General features: G+C 46.9%; 1 protein-coding gene across 9 annotated transcripts in view; it reads left to right on the top strand.

Annotated features, from left to right (window-relative positions):
• EIF4G3 (eukaryotic translation initiation factor 4 gamma 3) overlaps window positions 1–23351 on the top strand; it is a 390421-nt gene that overhangs the window by 237230 nt on the left and 129840 nt on the right. For all 9 annotated transcript variants that reach the window (XM_054008991.1, XM_054008989.1, XM_054008988.1 and 6 more), the window contains one exon: window positions 4101–4913. In XM_054008991.1, coding sequence (XP_053864966.1) covers window positions 4101–4913 — 813 coding nt within the window. The remainder of the gene's footprint in view (window positions 1–4100; window positions 4914–23351) is intronic.

Raw genomic sequence — 23351 nt, 5'->3', positions numbered from 1 at the left:
AACAGAAATCATCACTGCTGATACAAAATGGTCTTTCTGCCTTCCATAGTTTTCATGAAGATATTGGTAGGTGATGATAACCAGATTGGAGAGTTTAGGATTTGAACGACAGTCATCAGAACTGATCCCAAGAGGCCTTGCAGCAAGTAATTCTGGCAGTGCTCTTCAGGCACTGGGGTTTGTGACAAACTTGAAAGAAAATCTCCAGGACTCTCTGAGGATTGTCTATGTAGACATCAACGTTGATGCAAGGAGGGCTCTAGTCTCTCAAGTTAGAGGATGTTTTTGACAAGGTTCAAGTACTTGTCCATGGGATATCACAGAACCGAGTGACATAAATCCGTTTTATGCAGCTCCCTGATCTTCTATTCTCATGCATAGCGATTACTCCATGGGCAACAGTGCCCATGAAAGAACTTCAGAGATTCCTCTTATGGGCTTGGAATGATTCCCAAGCAAGGTAATGAAAAGTAAAGATGCTGCCCAGTGTGATCAAGTCCCCCAGGCGATGGAAGCAGGAAATCCCTGTAATAGTAGAAGTAGAACTCAGAGATGATTTAGAGCATCAATTTCGTAGAGGTAAGAGAATTCAGGTGGGCTGTTCAGCACTTCTCTGATCACCTAAGAAAAGTGCATGTCTTGGTTTAATCACAAAAACATGTACAAAAACCTAAAATATTGAGATTATGTCTAAACCTGGAAGCAATGCAGATCCTCTCCTGGATGGAGTGTCACTTAGCCTCCCTTAAGATGAGCCACATAAAAGGGATTTACAACACAAATGCAAGCTGGCTATGCTGTCAGCAGGTAAACAACTCAGAGTAGTCCCTGAATCAAGGTGGACCTGTTCACATTCAGTCTAAATGTGAAAATAAGGCCTTTCTTCATCAGAAAAGCAGACCAGAAATCACTGGGAAAAGATGCTTTGACTCAAGGAGGGTTGAATCTGTTTCTATATGCTTTCTCTCTTCTGTTACTAGGAAGAGTAATTCCAAAGATCAAGAAAGAGGAAGCTATGGCCATTCTCATTATCCCAGACAAAATCTCCTCTCTTATCTCAGGGCCCCCTTCTATTATTTGAACCTGACAGTGTGGCTTATGAATGGAATCTCCTAAACAAGATGGGATACTCCTCTAAAGGAATAAATTATTCTCCTAGCCTGCCATAGGCTTTTTTGCGTACATGAAGGTAATGCTAGCTTGAAGAAGTCTAGTTTGAGTGTCTCCGATTGGAGGAGAGATCAGTCCCAGAAAGGAAATTGTTGGGTAACAAATTTTCCATTATCCTTGGTCATATTTATTCTGAGGGAACATAATGCAATTTTAGAACTGTAGCAGTGCAAAGCACAGTGAAGTCACTCTCGATAGGAGCGCTGAAGCATATTATTTCTGGCTATTCCAGCATTTGGAGATCCCATTTATTTCTTAATGATTCATAATGAATAAATTTAGTATTTCAAAATATCCACTTTTTAATAGTTTTGTAAAAATTATTTCTCCTGGTGGTAGAATGGTTTTGGTCTTGTTCCATGTGTGAATGAATAGAGGTGCTAGACTAGTCCCTGAGTGTAGTTCCCAAACTGTTATACGCTGTCATGTAGTTGCCCAAAAGCAGCTCTTTACACCATTCCAAGTCCATCCCAAGATTTTGGATAGCCAACAAATAGATCATGTTCAGAAGAGAGCCAACCCATCCTTAATAAAAATAGGGAATCCTCTACAAGGAAGCATTATACTGCCAAATGGAAGCGGTTCTCCCTCTGCTATCAGCAATGTCACTTACCTCCAGAGGAACCCAGGACCCTCTGGACTATCTATCCATAAAGGCATTGAGTCTTTCCATTAGTTCACTGTGCATACATTTAGCAGCTACTAATGCCTTCTATCCCCTGGTGGAGAACTGCTCTGTTTTCACCTATCCTACAACTCTGAGGATCTTAAAAGGTATCATCAGAACCTTTCCCCTGGTATTAAAACCTATATCTGCCTAGGACCTGAACCTGATACTGTCAGTGGTTGTGAACCTGCCATTCAAACCTTTGGCCACTTCTTCTGTTTTACACCTTTCTATGAAAATGGCCTTCCTACCAGCAATCACTTCTGCCAGGAGAATGGGTGAGCTCAGGGCCCTCATGGCGGACTCTCCCTACTTAATCTTTCATAGGGATAAAGTGTCCTTGAGATTTCATCCCAAGTTCATCCCTAAGGTTCACTCTGATTTTCACTTGAATCGAACTGTCCACTTCCTCTTTTTCCATGCAGAATTTCACATCAACAAGGATACAGAAGATTCTATTCACTGGGTGTCCACAGAGCTTTAGCCTGCTACTTGCAAAGGACAGAGCCCTTTGGGAAGTCTGAGACTCTTTGTTTCCATTACTGAGCAAATGAAGGGAAAGCCCGTCTCTTTGTAAAGACCCTTTAATTAGATTTTGTGCTACATCCTCCTTTGCTATGAGCTCATAGAGTCATTTCCCCACAGGTGTCAGGGCTGCTCAAATTCTGCAAGGAATTCCCCTCTTAGAAATCTGTAGAGCAGCAACATGGGACTAGACTTTATGCCCTTGTTCAAGCCTTGTGTCCTTGTTCAAGCTTCATCTGTGGATTCATAGAATCATAGAATATCAGGGTTGGAAGGGACCTCAAGAGGTCATCTAGTCCAACCCCCTGCTCAAAGCAGGACCAATTCCCAGCTAAATCATCCCAGCCAGGGCTTTGTCAAGCCGGGCCTTAAAAACCTCCAAGGAAGGAGACTCCACCACCTCCCTAGGTAACGCATTCCAGTGTTTCACCACCCTCCTAGTGAAATAGTGAAATAGTGAAATTCCTCCTTTGGTTCAACGATCTTTCTATCTGTGGTGTAACATACTTCCTCACACCGTCCTCCTCAATGAGTACTGCTTGGGAGTCACCCACAGTAAACACCCTTAGGGACAAGCACTCAAAAACAAATGGAAAGGTTATTTACCTTATAGTAACTGGAATTTGAGCTGTGTGGTCCCTATGGGTATTCATGACCTTCCCTCCATCCCCTCTGCATGAATCCTCACTTTATTCACTGTAGTGTAGGAACTGGAGAGGTTTTCGGTGCCCTTTATGCCCTTGGTTCAGAGCACAGGGAGGTGTAGGGCACAAATGTGGACCAACTGCTACTGAAAAATCTTTTGGTCTCAGGCACATAGAGTGCATGTGCAACCACAGTGAATACCCATAAGGACCACACATCTCAAATAATGCATTACGATAAGGTAATTCATCTTACTTTTTCCAACCCAGACTGATGTCTTTCACCACCATACCTCAAAATGAAATAGAACCTAATCCCCTTCTTAAATCCCCTTCAGTTTCAGTTTTACTTGGGATAAATTTTAATTTTCATTGCTAGAATTTAAAACAAAAGTGTAAGAGTAGAGTGTAAAAAGTCTTTTCTGATATCCTGAAGGTCTGAGGAATTTAGAAATTTAAGATAATTTGTTTTATTATTTGTCAAATTCTCTCACTTCTTAATAATAGCATGGTGTTTTGCATCCTTAAAGCAATAAACAAATTACTAATCATCACAACACTCTACTCAAGTAGGCAAATAGTAGTATTCCTATTTTACAAATAGAGAAAGCTAGAGCTGTGACTTGCTGAAGGCCACAGAGTGATTCATTTTTAGAATGAATATCAGTATGTTGTAGTTCCTGGGTCTTAGTGTTACACTCTGTCCACTAACCCATTCTGTCCTCTTCCATTTAACTTACATTTATTTTTGTTTTGTGTTCATTGTCAACCTCTGTAGGTTTCCAAAATTAACAAACATGTCTTCCGTAGTTAAGGTTTCTAAGTATGTTTTGCTGAAGAGAAGGGTGATTTCTTGAAAAGACTTTTGTTCTTAAAACTTCAACTGTCCATTAAATATTAAAGTTCTCTGAGAGTCTTGGTTCTCACTTTAGATTTAAAGGTTAGCTGCTGCTTCTGCAGTTCTTCCAAGGAGCTCCTGGAATAATGGACAGAACACAGGGTGGGGCAATTAAAAGGACCCTAAGCATGGCTAGTTAAAACTAAATTGGTAAACTAATCTGTCCTTGTAATGTTGTTGTTTTTTTCTTCCGTAGAAGAGAAGCCAAAACCAGATCCAGTATTAAAATCTCCTTCCCCAGTCCTCAGACCAGAGCCTAGTGGGGAGAAAAAAGATCAAGCTGGCCAGACATCTGAGGCTGCCTCAGTGGAATCACCACCAGAACTTCCTCTTGCTGCATCGCCAGTCCCTCTTGCTCCTATTGCAGTTGTTGCTGCTGCTGTTGCTGTTTCTAGTAAATCTGCATTCAGAGCTGACTCAGAGGAGAGATGTGAACTAACTTCCCCGAAAGAGGAAGCAATACCTATATCCAATGCCACACCCTGCACAGAAGAATCAGACCTTTCACCAACAGAAGAGGCTGATGCTGACACATGCAAGGAGCCTAGTACGGTAGCAACTAGTTATATTCCAGTGACTGCTAGTACTAATCTAATTAATGAAATTAATGGAGTTAATGAAAAAGTAACTGCTGCAGACGGCATAGCAGAAATAGTTCAACAGGAAGTTGCACCATTGACTGTTGAATTGGAGATTTTGGAAGGCTTTCCTGCAGAAGTGGAGTGTGTACCATCTTCCATTGCTCTTTCCACCTCTCCCTCTCCTCCTCTAACTCCTCCTATTCCTGTTTCTGCTGCTGTTACCACTACAACACCTCCTTCCTCTCCTCCTCCTCCTCCAATTTCCCTCCCTGCTGTTCAGGGAGATTTACATGGAGAGGAGAGCAGAAGAACTACCCTTAACAAAGTTGTAAAAGATACTCAAAACAAAGAAGAGGTGGAAGCAGATGGGCAACCAGAGGAGAATTCAGAGTCTGAGAATTTAAACTCCAGGAAGAACCCTGTAGCAGGTAAGTTCTTGACATTATGGTCCAGCATGCATTAAACTTGAGGACAGAGGGAAACGGGGTATAATTTTTAATCAGTGTTGTTCCTTTCACCTTCCCTCTGTCCCCAGTGTTGTTCCTTCACCTCCCTCTGTCCCCACCCCTGCATCTAGCATGTACCAAATCACCACTGGTTTAATCAGAGAATGTTAATCCTTATTAATAAGCACATCCAGGAAAACTAATGAGGTTATTACTGTTTGTTATGCTATGTAACTCTGATCTTCATATAAATGATAGGTTATTAGATGTTCCATAAGAATGTGTTATTTATTAAATATATCCTAGGATTTGTTCACTTCATATCAGCTACTGGTTTATTTTGTTTCAATGGGGGCAGGGACAGAACTGCATCCTATGTGTGTCCAGCCAGGAAACCTGAAAGACATCACTCTCCTTCTCTCTAACATCAGCTGGCTGGCTGAACAACCAGCTCCTTTTGATTTGTCATCCTGCACCAAAACCGGCTGTAATATTCATCAGTCCTTGAATTCTTGAGAGTGAACCTTCTGAGCAAGCTATTTCGTAGCCTTGCGTTTTGGACAACAATGTCAAAAAAGTGATATTTCTGAAAGTGATAAGTGAGTTGAAAACTTATGTGCTTTAGATGGCTGAAATGCCAAGTTTAACACACTAGATCTACCCATCCTAACTTAATTAACAGTGCATCCATTTCCACTACAAAAGTAATGTTACAATCAGGGCGGGTGCAAGGATGTTTCGCGCCCTAGGCGAAACTTCCACCTCCCCCCCCCCCCCCCGAGCCCTGTGGCAGCTCTCCGCCCCCCCCCCCCCAGCAGCTCCCCCCCTCCGCCCTGAGGCGCCCCTCCAGAAGCAGTTCCCCCCTCTGCCCTGTGGCACCCTCCCCCCCCCCCCCCCCACGGCAGATCCCCCTGGCCTGGGGAGCCCTGCGGCAGTTCCCCGCCCCAGCTCACCTCTGCTCCGCCTCCTCCCCGTGCACGCCATCGCTGCTCCACTTCTCCCGCCTCCCAGGTTTGCAGCACCAATCAGCTGTTTGGCGCCATAAGCCTGGGAGGGAGAGAAGCAGAGCGGGACGGCGTGCTTAGGGGAGGAGGCGGAGCAGAGGTGAGCTGGGGCGGGGAGTTCCCCTGCATGCCGCTTCCCCCTCCCTTACTTGCTGCAGGTGGCCCTCCCCGCGCCCCCCTGCCCCAGTTCCCTCCGCCTAAATGCCGATGACGACCAGGACGGCCGAAGATCCGGTCGCCACCGAAGGACCCGAAAGGCCGCCCCCCAAATGCTAGCGCCATAGGTGACCGCCTAGGTCGCCTAATGGGTTGCACCGGCCCTGGTTACAATATACCCATGTCACATAAGCAAAATGGTCTTCCCTGTTCAAGAGACTTTATGGTTATACCATATTTCAATATTCCTGTATTTAAAAAAAAACAACCCAAAACTATACATAGTAGTCCAGGAAGGTTGAAAATTATTTATGAATGATTTGGAACCCAGAAATAAGATGCAAAACCTCTGTAATTACTTCTACAGCCTGCATTTTTGTCCCAGAATTGTTAACTACGTTTGGTTTAAACTTTCCTATAAGAACTTTGTGGTTCTAACTTTGAAGTTGCATCTGAAGAAGTGAGGTTTTTTTACCCATGAAAGCTTATGCCCAAATAAATCTGTTAGTCTTTAAGGTGCCACTGGACTCCTTGTTGTTTTTGTGATACAGACTAACACGGCTACTCCCTGATATTTAAATAGATTAGTTCACCCAGTTTTTTTTATTTGCTGCATTTGCTTCATTTTATGTGGAAGGTTATAGTTTCTGAAAGGGTGGAAAATTTGTGAATCAGTGGATTATTTGCATTTAGCTATTCTAAACTAATGTTGGGTATATTATTATGCATAGTTTTGTTTAATAGGTAACAGGTAATTGCTAAAGCACCTAAGTGTGTTATTTCCATTAATCAATAGTGCTTACTGCAAGGTTTGTGTGTGTGTTTTTGGGGAAGGGGGAGCATTAATTGTGTAGAATATTCTTTACATGAAACTGAAAAAGTTTGTTCATTTTTTGTTATTGAAGGACAAGAGGAAATGAGAAAAATAGATTTTTCTGATATTACACATTATTTTTTCCTAAATCATAATTATTTTAAAGCCTGCCAGCCTGAAACCTATAGGGCCAGATTCTGTCCTTGGATGATCAAATATGGCTCCCATTAGACTACAGTGAAGTATCTGTGGGCAAAATTTTACGTGTAATTTCATTATGCTTACAGTAGTTACCTTTCACTTCTAGATCTCTCCTTCTGCATTGGTCCTACTGCTACTTTCAGAAGAGTTTCAGTCACAGATGAAAGCTGAAGTAGTCTAAGTTTTAGGCGTCCGAACAGGGGTAGTCAATAGGCAGACCATGGGCCAAATCCCGACTGCCAGAGACTTTAAAACAGACCCTGAAATCTTTTATTTACTTATTATTATTGTTTTTTTATATTATTTTCTCTGGAGTCAGCACCTTGACCAAGAAATGTGGACCATGACAAAAAACCTGTCCCAGCATCAGAAGTTCCTAAGGGGTTCTAAAACATATATACAGAGACAAAGTGAACTTTAACAGGAAAAAATCATTACGATTTTTAAATATTTTAAAATATTTATATTTTACCCTTTCACAAATGCATCCATAAATGTGTTGTTAAGGCTGCTTTTTTACTTTGAACTTTAGGGTACAAATGTGGGGGCCTGCATGAAAACTTTTAAGCTTAACTACTAGCTTAGATTTGGTTGCTGTCACCACTCCCAAAACTAATTTTTTTTTTTTTTTGGGTAGCTTTGAGAGACTTTTTACTAATGTCCTGTGAATACAGATTTAAACCCCTTGGATTTTAAAACAAGGAGAAATTAACCATCCCCCCTCCTTCCTCCCACCAACTCCTGGTGGATTAAGATCCAACCCCCTTGGATTTAAAAACAAGGAAAAATTAATTAGGTTTTTTAAAAGAAGGCTTTTAATTAAAGAAAAAGGTAAAAATTATTTTTGTAAAATCAGGATGGAAAATAACTTTACAGGGTAATCAAACTTAAAGAGCTCAGAGGACCTCCCCCCCTCTAGCCTTAGGTTTAAAGTTACAGCAAACAGAGATAAACACTTTAGTAAAAGGTACATTTACAAGTTGAGAAAACAAAGAGCACAAACTGGCCAAGAAAAAATTTATATTATTTTCTGATATTAAATTACTTCTGTGAAAAGCTGTGAGATGGCGGAAAATGATGCCATATTCTTGTAAATAATGTGCATGCTGAATCTAAACTGGCTCTTCACCATCCATATAACATGAGATATTTTTCAGTTAATAATTTTCTTCTGCCTTCTCCTGTTTTAAATTTTTCATTGCTCTTGCAATAACAGTCTTCTCTCAGGGTATGTCTACACTACGGGATTAATCCGAATTTAGATAATTCGGATTTGAAAAACAGGTTGTATAAAGTCGAAATGGATGCGGCCACACTAAGCACATTACTTCGGTAGTGTGCGTCCAAGTACCGGGGCTAGCGTCGATTTCTGCACCGTTGCACTGTGGGTAGCAATTCCATAGCTATCCCATAGTTCCCGCAGTCTCCCGCGCCCATTGGGATTGTGGGTTAAGATCCCAGTGCCTGATGGGACAAAAAACATCGTCGCGGGTGGTTCTGGGTACAGCCTCACCTCCTCCCTCCCTCCTCTCTCCCTCCCTGCATGAAAGCAACGGACGGCAGACAACCATTTTCGCGCCTTTTTTCCTGGGTGGGTGAACACTGCAGACTCCATACCATGGCAAGCATGGAGCCCGCTGAGCTCAAGACAGCAGTCATGAATATTGTAAACACCTCGCGCGTTCTCGTGGAGTTTATGCTCAGCCAGGACCAGAGAAACGAGGCGAGGAGGCAGCGGCGGCGGCAGCGCAGCAACAAGCATGATGAGGACATGGACACAGACACGGATACAGAATTCAGTGAAACCACAGGCCCCGGTGCTTTGGAGATCATGTTGTTAATGGGGCAGATTCTATCCATGGAACGCCGATTCTGGGCAAGGGAAACAAGCACAGACTGGTGGGACCGCATAGTGTTGCAGGTCTGGGACGATTCCCAGTGGCTGCGGAACTTTCGCATGCGTAAGGGCACTTTCATGGAACTTTGTGACTTGCTGTCCCCTGCCCTGAAACGCCAGAATACCAAGATGAGAGCAGCCCTCACAGTTGAGAAGCGCGTGGCGATAGCCCTGTGGAAGCTTGCAACGCCAGACAGCTACCGGTCAGTCGGGAATCAATTTGGAGTGGGCAAATCTACGGTGGGGGCTGCTGTGATGCAAGTAGCCAAAGCAATCACTCAGGTGCTGCTACGAAAGTTTGTGACTCTGGGAAATGTGCAGGCTATAGTGGATGGTTTTGCTGCAATGGGATTCCCTAACTGTGGTGGGGCAATAGACGGAACCCATATCCCTATCTTGGCACCGGAGCACCAAGCCACCGAGTACATAAACCGCAAGGGGTACTTTTCAATGGTGCTGCAAGCACTTGTGGATCACAAGGGACGTTTCACCAACATCAACGCGGGCTGGGCGGGAAGGGTTCATGACGCTCGCGTCTTCAGGAACACTACTCTGTTTAAAGGGCTGCAGCAAGGGACTTACTTTCCGGACCAGAAAATAACCGTTGGGGATGTTGAAATGCCCATAGTTATTCTTGGGGACCCAGCCTACCCCTTAATGCCATGGCTTATGAAGCCATACACAGGCAGCCTGGACAGGAGTCTGGAGCTGTTTAACTACAGGCTAAGCAAGTGCAGAATGGTGGTAGAATGTGCATTTGGCCGTTTAAAAGGTCGCTGGAGATCATTATTGACTCGCTCTGACCTCAGCCAAAGAAATCTCCCCATTGTTATTTCTGCTTGCTGTGTGCTCCACAATCTCTGTGAAAGTAAGGGGGAGACCTTTATGGCGGGGTGGGAGGCTGAGGCAAATCGCCTGGCTGCTGATTACGCGCAGCCAGACACCAGGGCGATTAGAAGATAACACCATGAAGCGCTGTGCATCAGAGAAGCTTTGAAAACCAGTTTCATGGCTGGCCAGGCTACCGTGTGAAATATCTGTTTGTTTCTCCTTCATGAAAACCCTCCCCCTTTACTGACTGATTTTCTGTAAGGAACCCACCCTGCCCCTTCCCCCAGCTTTCTTTCAAACCAAATAAAGTCACTATCATTTAAAAATCATTTATTCTTTATTAATAGATTAGAAAAAGAGGGAGGGAACCCGGGTGGTATTTGGGAGGAGGATTGCTGGGAAGGAAAAAGCCACAAAGAAAAGGTTAAAAAAATGACAGCCTTTTGCTTGGGCTGTCTACTGGGGTGGAATGGGAAGGTGTACGGAGCCTCCCCCCCCGCGTTCTTACACGTCTGGGTGAGGAGGATACGGAACATGGGGAGGGGGGAGGGTGGAACAGGGGCTGAAGCGGCAGTCTGTTTTCCAGCAGCCGTTCCTGAACCTCCACCAGACGCCGGAGCAGCCCCAGCGTTGCATCCTTCATCCTCTGGTCTTCCTGCCGCCACCTCTCATCTCGAGCGTCTCTCCTCTCCTCACGTTGGTCCCTCCTCTCCTCACGTTCACTGACTTCTTTCCTATACTTTGAAACTGTTTCCTTCCACTCATTCACATGAGCTCTGTCACTGCGGCTGGATTCCATAATTTCCGAAAACATGTCCTCTCGCGTTCTCTTCTTACGACGCCTTATCTGTGATAACCTTCGGGATGGAGGAGGGAGGCTTGAGGAATTTGCAGCTGGTGTAGGGAGGGGAAAAAAGAGAGAATTGTTTTAAAAGCTACATTTTGCAGAACAATGCTTATACTCTTTCACGGTGACCAACACTGTTCACATTACATAGCACATGTGATTTCTGTGCAAGGTCGCATTTTGCCTCTTAATGCTGAGTGCCTGTGGCTTTGCTGCTAGAGATCACAGGTCTGGGCAACAGAATTCGGCTTGCATGCGGCCATGGTAAGCCATTGTTTTACAGCTTCTGCACCCTCCTTTCCCACATACGAAGCATAGCCTGTAGAGTGCTGCAGAAGCCTGGCCAATATCAGCCAGTTGGGGGGGGGGAGTGTACCATACTGCTCTCTGGGCCCCTTCAGGCAAGTAGAGTGCTGCGGTTTTTCTGTTAACATTCAGCAGCACCAGAAAACAAACTAACCCCCCCCCCCTCTCGCCATGAATTCTCTGGGATGATCGCTGTACCCCTCCCCCCCACCGCGTGGCTGGTATCAGGGAAGATCCCTGCAGGCAACAAACTAACCCCCCCCCCCCCGCCGCCGCCCCCCTCCTGCCATGAATTCTCTGGGATGATCACGGTACCCCTCCCCCCACCGCGTGGCTGGTAACAGGGAAGATCCCTGCTAGCCAAACGCGAAAAACTCAGGGCCAATTTCCCATCTGCGCTTGGCTAACTGCAGGGAAGGATTTATTTTCCGCCACAGGCAAAGATCCCAGTAGGAACGGCCATCTCTGTCCCCTTAATTAAGTTCCCGTATTTCAACCAGGTTACCAGGAGTGATATCACTCTCCTGAGGATTACACAACAAGATAAAGAACGGATGTTGCTTGAATGCCAGCAAACACCGGGACCATACGCTGCCAGGCTTTGTCAGGCAATGATACCAGATTACTTGCTGCAAGCATGGCGTGGTCAAGTGTCCTACCATGGAGGAGGGAATAAAGATGCACTGCCCAGAAACCTTCTGGCAAGGCTTTCGGAGTACCTCCAGGAGAGCTTCATGGAGATGTCCCTGGAGGATTTCCGCTCCATCCCCAGACACGTTAACAGACTTTTCCAGTAGCTGTACTGGCCGTGAATGCATCCCAAGTCCTCAGGGCAAAGCAATCATTAAAAAACGCTTGCTTTTAAAACAAGTTTTATATTTTAAAAGGTAAACTCACCTGAGGTCCCTTCCATGGGGTCAGAGTCTTGGGTACTGGCTTGGGAGGGTACTTCAATCAGGGTGATAAAAAGATCCTGGCGGTTGGGGAGAATGGAGTGCTGTGTGCTCTCTGCAAGCTCATCCTCCTCCTCCTCCTCCTCTACCCCATCGGCAGAATCCTCAGGCGTCGCTGATGAGACTATCCCTGACCCAGAATCCACGAACACAGGTGGGGTAGTGGTGGCAGCCCCCCCTAGAATTGCATGCAGCTCGGCGTAGAAGCGGCATGTCCGCGGCTCTGACCCGGAGCGACCGTTTGCCTCCTTTGTTTTTTGATAGGCTTGTCTGAGCTCCTTGACTTTCACGCGGCACTGATCTGAGTCCCTATTGTGGCCTCTCTCCATCATGCCCTTGGAGATTTTTTCAAAAGTTTTTGCATTTCGTCTTTTAGAACGAAGTTCTGCAAGCACTGAATCCTCTCCCCATACAGCGATCAGATCCAGTACCTCCCTCACGGTCCATGCTGGTGCTCTTTTTCGATTATCAGCCTGCATGGTTACCTGTGCTGATGAGCTATCTGTGGTCACCTGTGCTCTCCACGCTGAGCAAACAGGAAATGGAATTCAAATGTTCGCGGGGCTTTTCCTGTCTACCTGGCCAGTGCATCCGAGTTTAGATTGCTGTCCAGAGCGGTCACAATGATGCACTGTGGGATAGCTCCCGGAGGCCAATACCATCGAATTGCGGCCACACTAATCCTAATTCAAATTGCTAAAATCGATTTTGGCACTACTCCGCTCGTCGGGGTGGAGTACAGAAATCGATTTAAAGGGCCCTTTACATCGAAATAAATAGCGTCGTTGTGTGGACGGTTGCAGGGTTAATTCGAATTAAAGCTGATAAATCCGAATTAAAGTTGTAGTGTAGACCAGGCCTCAGTCTAAGCCACTTCATAACACACACTTAATTTCTTCATTGGTTCAATAGTGGAATAGGACTACTTGTGTAAGTAACAATTTATATGATCAGCTCCTAAATTATAGGATTGTAGTTTGCTTTTAGATGTACCACGGTTTAAACTCTAAATTTTTATATACAACATTTTGTTTTTTTATTATGAATATTTTAATTTTAATGCTTTAATTTCATTATTGGTAAATAGCCCAACACAGTCTCTGAAAAAATGTTTTTAGGAATATGGAAAAAAGTATTTCTTAGGTTTTGTGTAACCTTTCTTGAAGTTCTGATTCTTTTTCAAGTGCTGGTCCTTATATGAATTCCAAATGCTGGTGTGCATGCGCACCATGCGCCAGAGCCGGAACTGTTCATAGTAGTGTCTGTTGACCTCCCCTCCCCCCACGGGCGTCATGCATCGGCACATGGCGCATCCAAGGCTTTAAGATGTTGTGCAGGTTGACGCCACTCCAGTTCCCTTTGGAACATGGCCACAGTTGGAACCCCTTGTTCCTACGTGCTCTTAGTCACGTAAGAGTATTGTGTTCAACCCTTTGTAACTATATATAGTTCCCATTTTCCTTCTCTTTAGTTAGTTAGTTGTACGTTCTTAGTATATAGTTAGGTTACTTTATTGGACTTTTCCCTTTGGGGACTTCTCCACCCTTCCTGGCCCGATCCCATCAAGCTAGCTTCAAAAACTGCACCTGGTGCCCTCGCTCCTTCTCAGTGAGCAACAAGAGCACCTGTTGCCTCTACTGTCTGTGTGAAGCCTATATAGTTTCCTGCTGCTCCATTTGCCACTCATTTCCATCACAGCCCCGAGTAGCTCATGAACTTCATCTCCGTAACTTTTTAATGGAGGAGGCAATGTGCCCATGTGCTCAACAAGACCTGGCTCCAACGGAACTACCAGAGTGACACCCATCACCAGTGGTAAGTGCCTCACCGGGTTCCTCATATGCAGGACTGCCACACCCACTAAAGACCCACCACATGCACAAGAAGCACAGGCACAAGGGCGGCTCCCTGACTGTGACCGCCTCAAAACGACACATTTCCTCCACGAACCGGGATTGGTCAGATGAGAAGTCGCATGCTGCATCAGAAGGTCTGGCTTCGACTTCGGGCCCGAAGAGAGTGCACACGGAACACCGCTTCAAATTCCACCATTTACCATCGGCCCCATCTATTCCGGCAGCAGCACCTTCTACCTCGCTCCTGGCACCGTCAAATCTGTTGGGACCCTAGGTCTTGATGCACCCAGTCCCATGCACTCCAGGCTGTTTATTGCCTCTCACGCAGTTGGTGGAACTTATACTACCCTTTGCAGGTACTCTGCTGTGCTCCAGACTCCCTTCTCTAATCGATGAATCCCTTGTCCTCCATCATTCTCCACTGGCTCCGGGTTGCTCTTCAACCATCTTCCTCCACCATGCCTGGCAGCATCGGTCCCACCAGTGCCAACAGCTCCTCTCTTTCCAGAACCCTTGGCTGATCTACCGACCCGGACACGGCCCTTTCCCCGACCCTCTCTGACAGTCCTGATCCTCGGCACCCTCCAGACTACAGTCCTGTGTCTGACTCCCGGTCCCGATACCCACAGGCACCGCTGATGCATGGCAACCCATACTCCTGACCTAACTGGCCATCATGGGACCCTTAGCATCATCGTGGTACACATCGCCCACACCGTGCATCTCCTTCCCATTCAAGATGAACCCTTGGATGTTCCTGCTCCATCGGCACCGACGGTCCTGACCGCACCTCCAGAACCACCCATCCCTATGGGCACTTCGTCACCAGACGATGCCCTTATTCCGTGATCCCTTTCACATCCGGATGACCACACGCAATATCAGTCCCTGCTCCATCACATGGCTACTGCCCTCAACCTTCCGGTGGAAAATGTTCAAGACCCTCAGGACCAATTCCAGGACATCCTTCAACTTCCCAGTCCCTCTCATACAGCCTTATCCATCCACGCTACCATACTGCAAAGTGGTGCCATACTGCAAGGCAGTGTGGCATATGCTCGCCTCCTGCTCCCCTACATCAAAGCAGGCAGAACGTCAATACTTGGTTCCTTCTAAGGGCACAGACTTCCTGTGCTAATTGGCTGTAAAATGCTAGCAAACCAGAATGGTAACTTTTTACGTCTATTTTGTAAGATATAAATCACTTCAAAAGATCAAGGCAATGGAGAATGATGTCCATGCTCCACATTCCAGTTTAACTCTACTTTCCGTTGCAATGGAACATCTCACTTCATCCAGTATAATTATGTAGTTACTTATTTGTATTCTGACAGTTCTCTTTATGAATGAGGAGTGGAAGAACACAAGATACTATGTCATAAGAAATCAGCCATCATATATTTGTTTGTTTTCTCCAGTGGTTTTCTGGACCCTAAATGATAGTTGTGGAACAGAGAGCCTTGGTGCATGGGGTATTTAAATTACTGTTAAACCAGATGTGCAATATTATCACAAAAATTTACCAGCCCAGATACAAACATTACTTCCATAATAATGAAAAAGTAATGCTACTTTACTCATTAAAACAAACAAACAAAATCTCTCTCTCCAGGCAAATGGGTGAGTAATTTACATTTAATGTCATTAATGTAACAATAACTATAATAGATTGCATATTGCAACTTTGTAGTATGCCAGTGTGCAGTGTATACTGTGCTAAAAGGTGTGTGTATATGTTTGAATGTATAATGTTTGTACAAAAATGCAATCACATGTACCACTTGCCTGTTGTGGAGATATCCACACAATTAATTCAATTCACCGTGGGCTTTTGGCCACCTGACCTTCACTCTACCTAATAATCAAACTCCACAAGGACTATTTCTAATATTTCAAATCTCTGAGGATCTTCACGAATAAATTGTTTTTTAAAATGGCATGTTTTCTTCTGTCCCTCTTCCCCAACATGTGAAATTTCTTCTTTCTATAGGAAAGAACAGAATTATCAGACACATAGATGAACATGATTTGTTGGGGCATAGTCAACATGTTTTTTGTAAAGGGAAATCATGTCTCACCAATCTTCTAGAAGTCTGTGAGGGGGTCGACAAGCATGTGGACCAAGGAGATCCAGTGGATATAGTGTACTTAGATTTTCAGAAACCCTTTGACAAGGTACCTCACCAAAGGCTCTTAGGCACGGTAAGCTATCATGGGATAAGAGGGAAGGTCCTCTCATGGATCAGTAACTGGTTAAAAGATAGGAAGCAAAGGATAAGAAAAAATTGTTAGTTTTCAGAATGGACAGAGGTAAATAGTGATATCCCCTTGGGGATCTGTACTGTGCCCAGTTCTATTCAACATATTCATAAATGATCTGGAAAAAGGGTGGTTCTTCGAGTGCTTGCCCATGTCTATTCCATTCTAAGTGTGCATGTGCCCATATTTTTGTAGATTTTTTGCCTTAGCGGTATCCATAGGACCAGCTGTGGCGCCCCCTTTAGTGGCAATGTGGAAGCTAGGTGCTCTCTCCAGATAGCATGGGATGCGGCAGACTCAGTGGCTAGGATGGTTGCGGCAGCGGTGGTTGTGAGGTGCAGCTCCTGGCTTCGCACCACTGGTCTGTCCCAAGAGATGCAGACCTCTATCCAGGACCTTCCATTCGATGGGAATGGTCTCTTTTTGGAGCAGACTGATGCGAGGCTGCATGGGTTAAAGGACACTGGGCCCACCCTTCACTCGCTGGGCATGCATATGCCACAGTCTGCACGGAACTAGTTCTGGCCGCCCCGCCACGAAGACCGTGACAGCCTCGTCAAGGGTCTGCAAGGAGAAGGGATAGAGAAATGAGCTTTAGTTGTTGCCGCCCTTCCTCCTCCCACTCACCCTCGCCATCCAGCCAAGCATCCCAGGGGCCAGAAGCGCTCATTTTGAAAGAGCAACAGAGAGTCCTGTGGCACTTTTAAGACTAACAGATGTATTGGAGCATAAGCTTTCGTGAGTGAATACCCACTTCGTCAGATGCATGTAGGTGCGCTCGAGAGCAACACCCAGTCAGTTCCCCAGATCCACCTTGTTCTTTCCTCAACCATCTTCGTCCCTATCGTTCGGCCTGGTCACGGGTCACCTCAAACCACTGGGTGCTGGACATAGTATCTCGGGGCTATACTTTGCAATTTTCGCCTCCCCCCCCTGACTTCCCCTCTTCCGGGACCCTTCTCACGAGCAACTACTCATCCAAGAGGCTGAGAACCTCCTTTACCTGGGGGCAGTGGAGGAGTTCCCTTGGGACCTGAAGGGAAAAGGGTTCTATTCCCGCTACTTCCTAATCCCAAAAGCAAAAGGGGACTTCCGACCCATTCTGGACCTGCATCACCTCAACAAGTCTCTCAGAAAGTTGCATTTTGCATGGTCTCCCTGGCCTCCATCATCCCCTCTCTGGATCCGGGAGACTGGTACACCACCCTCGACTTGAAGGATGCTTATTTCCATATTTCCATATTCCCAGGTCACAGACATTTTCCTCCATTTCATAGTGGATAGATGCCATTTTCAATTCACGGCACTGCCCTTTGTCCTCTCATCGGCCCCAGAGGTGTTCACAAAATGTATGGCGCCAGTGGCTGCTTACCTGAGACATCAAGGGGTCCAGGTCTTCCCATATCTCGACAACTGGCTCATCAAAGGCAGGTCTCGGGATCAAGTGCAGAGGAGCCTCAATCTGATGCGTTCCACTTGCTACGACCTGAGCCTGTTAATAAATGAGAAAAAAATCCATCTTAATGCCTGTCCAGCAAATAGAGTTCATTGGGGCGGTTCTCAACTCCACACAAGCCCGAGCTTTCCTTCCGGAAGCGCACTTTCAGGCCATATCGGCCGTGATCTCCCATGTAAAGAACAACCAGCTCACCACAGCTCACACCTGCCTGCGGCTGTTGGGCCACATGGCCATGTGTACGTATGTGGTCAGCTATGTTCAGCTCCATCTCCAGCCTCTGCAAGCATGGCTGGTGTTGGTCTACATACCCAACATGCATGACCTAGACCTGGTAGTCAGGGTGCCAGACCACATCAGGTTGTCACTGGATTGGTGGTTAGACCCCGGACCGGTGTTGGAGGGATTCCCCTTCATAACCCCATCCCCATCGTTGACCCTGGTCTCTGATGCTTCAGACCTGGGCGAGCTGAGCACCAAGGGCCTTCCACATCAACGTCAGGGAGCTCAGAGCAGTTCGCCAGGCCTACCAGGCTTCCTTGTCCCACCTGAAGGGCAAATGTGGTGCAGGTCCTGATGGACAATATCACCGGGATATATTACATTAACAGGCAGGGCAGTGCCAGGTCTTCAGCCCTTTGTCAAGAAGCTCTCCACCATTGTGTGCAGCATGCCATTCATCTGATAGCCACACACCTGCTTGGAACCAGGAATGTCTTGGCAGATCATCTCAGCAGGACTTCCTCGTCTCGCCACAAGTGGTCACTCCATCTGGAGGTGGTCAGCATAATCTTCCAGGGGTGCGGGACTCTCCAGGCAGAACAGAAAATGCCATGTGTTTTGTTTGATCCGGGGGATGGACAGGGACTCCCTGTCAGATGCCTTTCTCATTCCTTGGTCGGGAGCATTGATGTATGCCTTCCCACCAGTGTCGTTGATTCACAGGGTCCTTGTGAAAATCAAGCAAGACAGGGCGAGAATTATCCTAGTAGCCACCACGTAGCCTTGCCAGCACTTGTTAGGCACATTATTGAGCATTTTGGTAGCCGTCCCACTGCAGCTGCTCCTCTGGCCGGATCTGCTGTCCCAGAACTACAGCAGCCTTTTGCACCCGAACCTGGCAGAGCTGCACTTGATGGCTTGGCTACTGCCTGGCTAAGTGTGGACAAATGGGCGTGCTCGGCCCATGTTCAGCAGGTCTTGCTGGGTAGCAGGAAACCCTTCACCAGAGCGACTAACCTAGCCAAATGGAAAAGTTTAATGTATTGGGCCTCAGAACAGCGTGTTCGGGCCAAGCAGTGCTGCAAGCTGCAAGACTGTGAACTCTGAGTCCAACTCCATTAGAATCATAGAACCATAGAATATCAGGGTTGGAAGGGACCTCAGGAGGTCATCTAGTCCAACCCTCTGCTCAAAGCAGGACCAATTCCCAACTAAATCATCCCAGCCAGGGCTTTGTCAAGCCGGGCCTTAAAATTCTCCAAGGAAGGAGACTCCACCAGCTCCCAAGGTAACGCATTCCAGTGCTTCACCACCCTCCTAGTGAAATAGTGTTTCCTAATATCCAACCTAGACCTCCCCCACTGCAACTTGAGACCATTGCTCCTTGTTCTGTCATCTGCCACCACTGAGAACAGCCAAGCTCCATCCTCTTTGGAACCCCCCTTCAGGTAGTTGAAGGCTGCTATCAAATCCCCCCTCATTCTTCTCTTCTGGAGACTAAACAATCCCAGTTCCCTCTAAAAAAAGAAGAACAGGAGTACTTGTGGCACCTTAGAGACTAACAAATTTATTAGAGCATAAGCTTTCGTGGACTACAGCCCACTTCTTCGGATGCATATAGAATGGAACATATAATGAGGAGATATATATACACACATACAGAGAGCATAAACAGGTGGGAGTTGTCTTACTAACTCTGAGAGGCCAATTAATTAAGAGAAAAAAAAAAAAAAAAACTTTTGAAGTGATAATCAAGCTAGCCGAGTACAGACAGTGTGATAAGAAGTGTGAGAGTACTTACAAGGGGAGATAGTCAACGTTTGTAATGGCTCAGCCATTCCCAGTCCTTATTCAAACCGGAGTTGATTGTGTCTAGTTTGCATATCAATTCTAGCTCTGCAGTCTCTCTTTGGAGTCTGTTTTTGAAGTTTTTCTGTTGTAATATAGCCACCCACAGGTCTGTCACTGAATGACCAGACAGGTTAAAGTGTTCTCCCACTGGTTTTTGAGTATTTTGATTCCTGATGTCAGATTTGTGTCCATTAATTCTTTTGCGTAGAGACTGTCCGGTTTGGCCAATGTACATGGCAGAGGGGCATTGCTGGCACATGATGGCATAGATCACATTGGTAGATGTGCAGGTGAACGAGCCAGTTCCCTCTGACTCTCCTCATAAGTCATGTGCTCCAGACCCCTAATCATTTTTGTTGCCCTCTGCTGGACTCTTTCCAATTTTTCCACATCCTTCTTGTAGTGTGCGGCCCAAAACTGGACACAGTACTCCAGATGAGGCCTCACCAATGTCGAATAAAGGGGAACGATCACGTTCCTCGATCTACTGGCAATGCCCCTACTTATACAGCCCAAAATGCCGTTAGCCTTCTTGGCAACAAGAGCACACTATTGACTCATATCCAGCTTCTCGTCCACTGTGACCCCTAGGTCCTTTTCTGCAGAACTGCTACCTAGCCATTCGGTCCCTAGTCTGTAGCAGTGCATGGGATTCTTCCGTCCTAAGTGCAGGACTCTGCACTTGTCCTTGTTGAACCTCATCAGGTTTTTTTTTTGGCCCAATCCTCTAATTTGTCTAGGTTCTCTGTATCCGATCCCTACCCTCTAGTGTATCTACCACGCCTCCTAGTTTAGTGTCATCTGCAAACTTGCTGAGAGTGCAGTCCACACCATCTTCCAGATCATTAATAAAGATATTAAACAAAACCGGCCCCAAGACCGACCCATGGGGCACTCCGCTTGAAACCGGCTGCCAACTAGACATGGAGCCATTGATCACTACCCGTTGAGCCCGATGATCTAGCCAGCTTTCTATCCACCTTACAGTCCATTCTTCCAGCCCATACTTCTTTAACTTGCTGGCAAAAATACTGTGGGAGACCGTATCAAAACTTTGCTAAAGTCAAGGAATAACACATCCACTGCTTTCCCCTCATCCACAGAGCCAGTTATCTCCTCATAGAAGGCAATTAGGTTAGTCAGGCATGACTTCCTCTTCGTGAATCCATGCTGACTGTTCCTGATCACTTTCCTCTCCTCTAAGTCTTTCATAATTGATTCCTTGAGGACCTGCTCCATGATTTTTCCAGGGACTGAGGTGAGGCTGACTGGCCTGAAGTTCTCCGGATCCTCCTCCTTCCCTTTTTTAAAGATGGGCATTACATTAGCTTTTTTCCAGTCATCCGGGACCTCCCCCGATCGCCATGAGTTTTCAAAAATAATGGCCAATGGCTCTGCAATCTCATCCGCCAACTCCTTTAGCACCCTTGGATGCAGCGCATCCGGCCCCATGGACTTGTGCACGTCCAGTTTTTCTAAATAGTCCCAAACCACTTCTTTCTCCACAGAGGGCTGGTCACCTTCTCCCCATATTGTGCTGCCCAGTGCAGCAGTCTGGGAGCTGACCTTGTTTGTGTAGACAGAGATAAAAAACGCATTGAGTACATTAGCTTTTTCCACATCCTTGGTCACTAGGTTGCCTCCCTCATTCAGTAAGGGGCCCACACTTTCCTTGACTTTCTTCTTGTTGCTAACATACCTGAAGAAACCCTTCTTGTTACTCTTAACATCTCTTGCTAGCTGCAACTCCAAGTGTGATTTGGCCTTCCTGATTTCACTCCTGCATGTCTGAGCAATATGTTTATACTCCTCCCTGGTCATTTGTCCAATCTTCCACTTCTTGTAAGCTTCTTTTTTGCGTTTAAGATCAGCAAGGATTTCACTGTTTAGCCAAGCTGGTCGCCTGCCATATTTACTATTTTTTCTACACATCGGGATGGTTTGTTCCTGCAACCGCAATAAGAATTCTTTAAAATACAGCCAGCTCTCCTGGACCCCTTTGCCCTTCATGTTATTCTCCCAGGGGATCCTGCCCATCTGTTCCCTGAGGGAGTCAAAGTCTGCTTTTTTGAAGTCCAGGGTCCGTATTCTGCTGCTCTCCTTTCTTCCTTGTGTCAGGATCCTGAACTCGACCATCTCATGGTCACTGCCTCCCAGGTTCCCGTCCACTTTTGCTTCCCCTACTAATTCTTCCCTGTTTGTGAGCAGCAGGTCAAGAAAAGCTCTGCCCCTAGTTGGTTCCTCCAGCACTTGCACCAGGAAATTGTCCCCTACACTTTCCAAAAACTTCCTGGATTGTCTGTGCAGGTGTGCGCAGACTCACCCGGCGGCGCCTCCTGCTGGTTGTCCTCGGGAATTAACATCCAGCCTCCGGAGTGCCCTCTTCAAGCCACTGTCTCACCACCACTGCTGGCCCCCGTGTCCCTCCCAGGACCCAGTGCCCCTTTAACTTAGTGCTGCCCCCTGCCAGTACCTCCACAGTTCTGGGTCTCCCCCTCCCAGGGGAACCCCCACCCACTATCCCCACTTTGCCTCAGTCTTGGCTACTGCCCAGTCTCCATCTAGCCCCCATTCACTGGGGCAGACTGCAGTATAAGCCATTCTTCACAGGCAAAGGGGTTCGGACCTGCTGCCTCTGCCCACCCATGGGCTGCCCCATTGTAACCCTGCACCTATTCGGCCTATAGTCAGGCCTGCAGCCTGGGGCTTTCCAGGCTGGAGCTCCCAGCTCCCCTGGCCCTTCCCCAGCCCTGCTCCCAATCTAGGTGTCTTGCTTAGGTCCCTGTAGCCAGGTCCTTCTCCCTCTTCAAGCAGAGGGAGACTGACTGGGCTTCTGGCTCACAGCCTCTTATAGGGGCCAGCTGGGCCTGATTGGGGCATGGCCACAGCTGAGCCTACTTTCCCCAATCAGCCCAGGCTTCTTGCCCCAGCCACAGCCCTCTCCTGGGCTATTTCAACCCCCTCAGAGCAGGAGCAGGTAACCACCCCGCTACATCCATTGATTCTGCTTGTGAGCTAAGTTCTCTCTAAGCTGTATGGCCACACAGCTGCCTCTCCCCAAACCCCAGATCTGCCGCGGTACCCCTTTCCCTGCCCCGACACAGCCCAGCGTCGAACCTGATGTGACCGGGGGACAGACATCCTGACCCAGCCCAGCACCAAACCTGCCGTGGCCGGATGACAGGCACCCCCTCCCCCGGCCTGAACCTAGGCTGGCCTGGATCTGCCACGGCAGGGAGATTCACCTCTCCCTGCCCCAGCCCAGGTGTTGCTGCGGGGAGAGAGAGCAGGGGGGAAGTCCTCCCCACCGTAGCCCTGGGAAGCCCCACTGCACCACCATCCCAGAGCCCTCGCACCCCTAGCCAGAGCCCTCGCACCCCAACCATCTGCCCCAACCCTGAACCCCTCATCCCCGGCCCCATCCCAGAGCCCACACCCCCAGATGGAGCCCTCATCCCTCATGCACCCCAACCCTCTGCCCCAGCCCTGAGCCCCCTCCCACACTCTGAAACCCTCGGCCCCACTTAGCCACATTAATTTTGTTCTGTGCACCAATATGGAGGTGATGTGTCACATATCACCTCCATATTGGTGGACATAACAAAATTCATTCCACACATGGGTGGGAAAAATTAGAGGGAACACTGCTTGTGAGTCACCTAGAATGGAATCGACATGAGCAAACATTCGAAGAAGAAAAAACTGTTACCTTTCGTAACTGTTGTTCTTCAAGATGTGTTGCTCATGTCCATTCCAATACCCACCCT

Source organism: Malaclemys terrapin, chromosome 19 (assembly GCF_027887155.1).
Source record: "Malaclemys terrapin pileata isolate rMalTer1 chromosome 19, rMalTer1.hap1, whole genome shotgun sequence".
Lineage (NCBI taxonomy): Eukaryota > Metazoa > Chordata > Testudines > Emydidae > Malaclemys > Malaclemys terrapin.
Note: the sequence above shows the minus strand (reverse complement) of the source record. Positions and strands in the feature narration are given on the sequence as shown.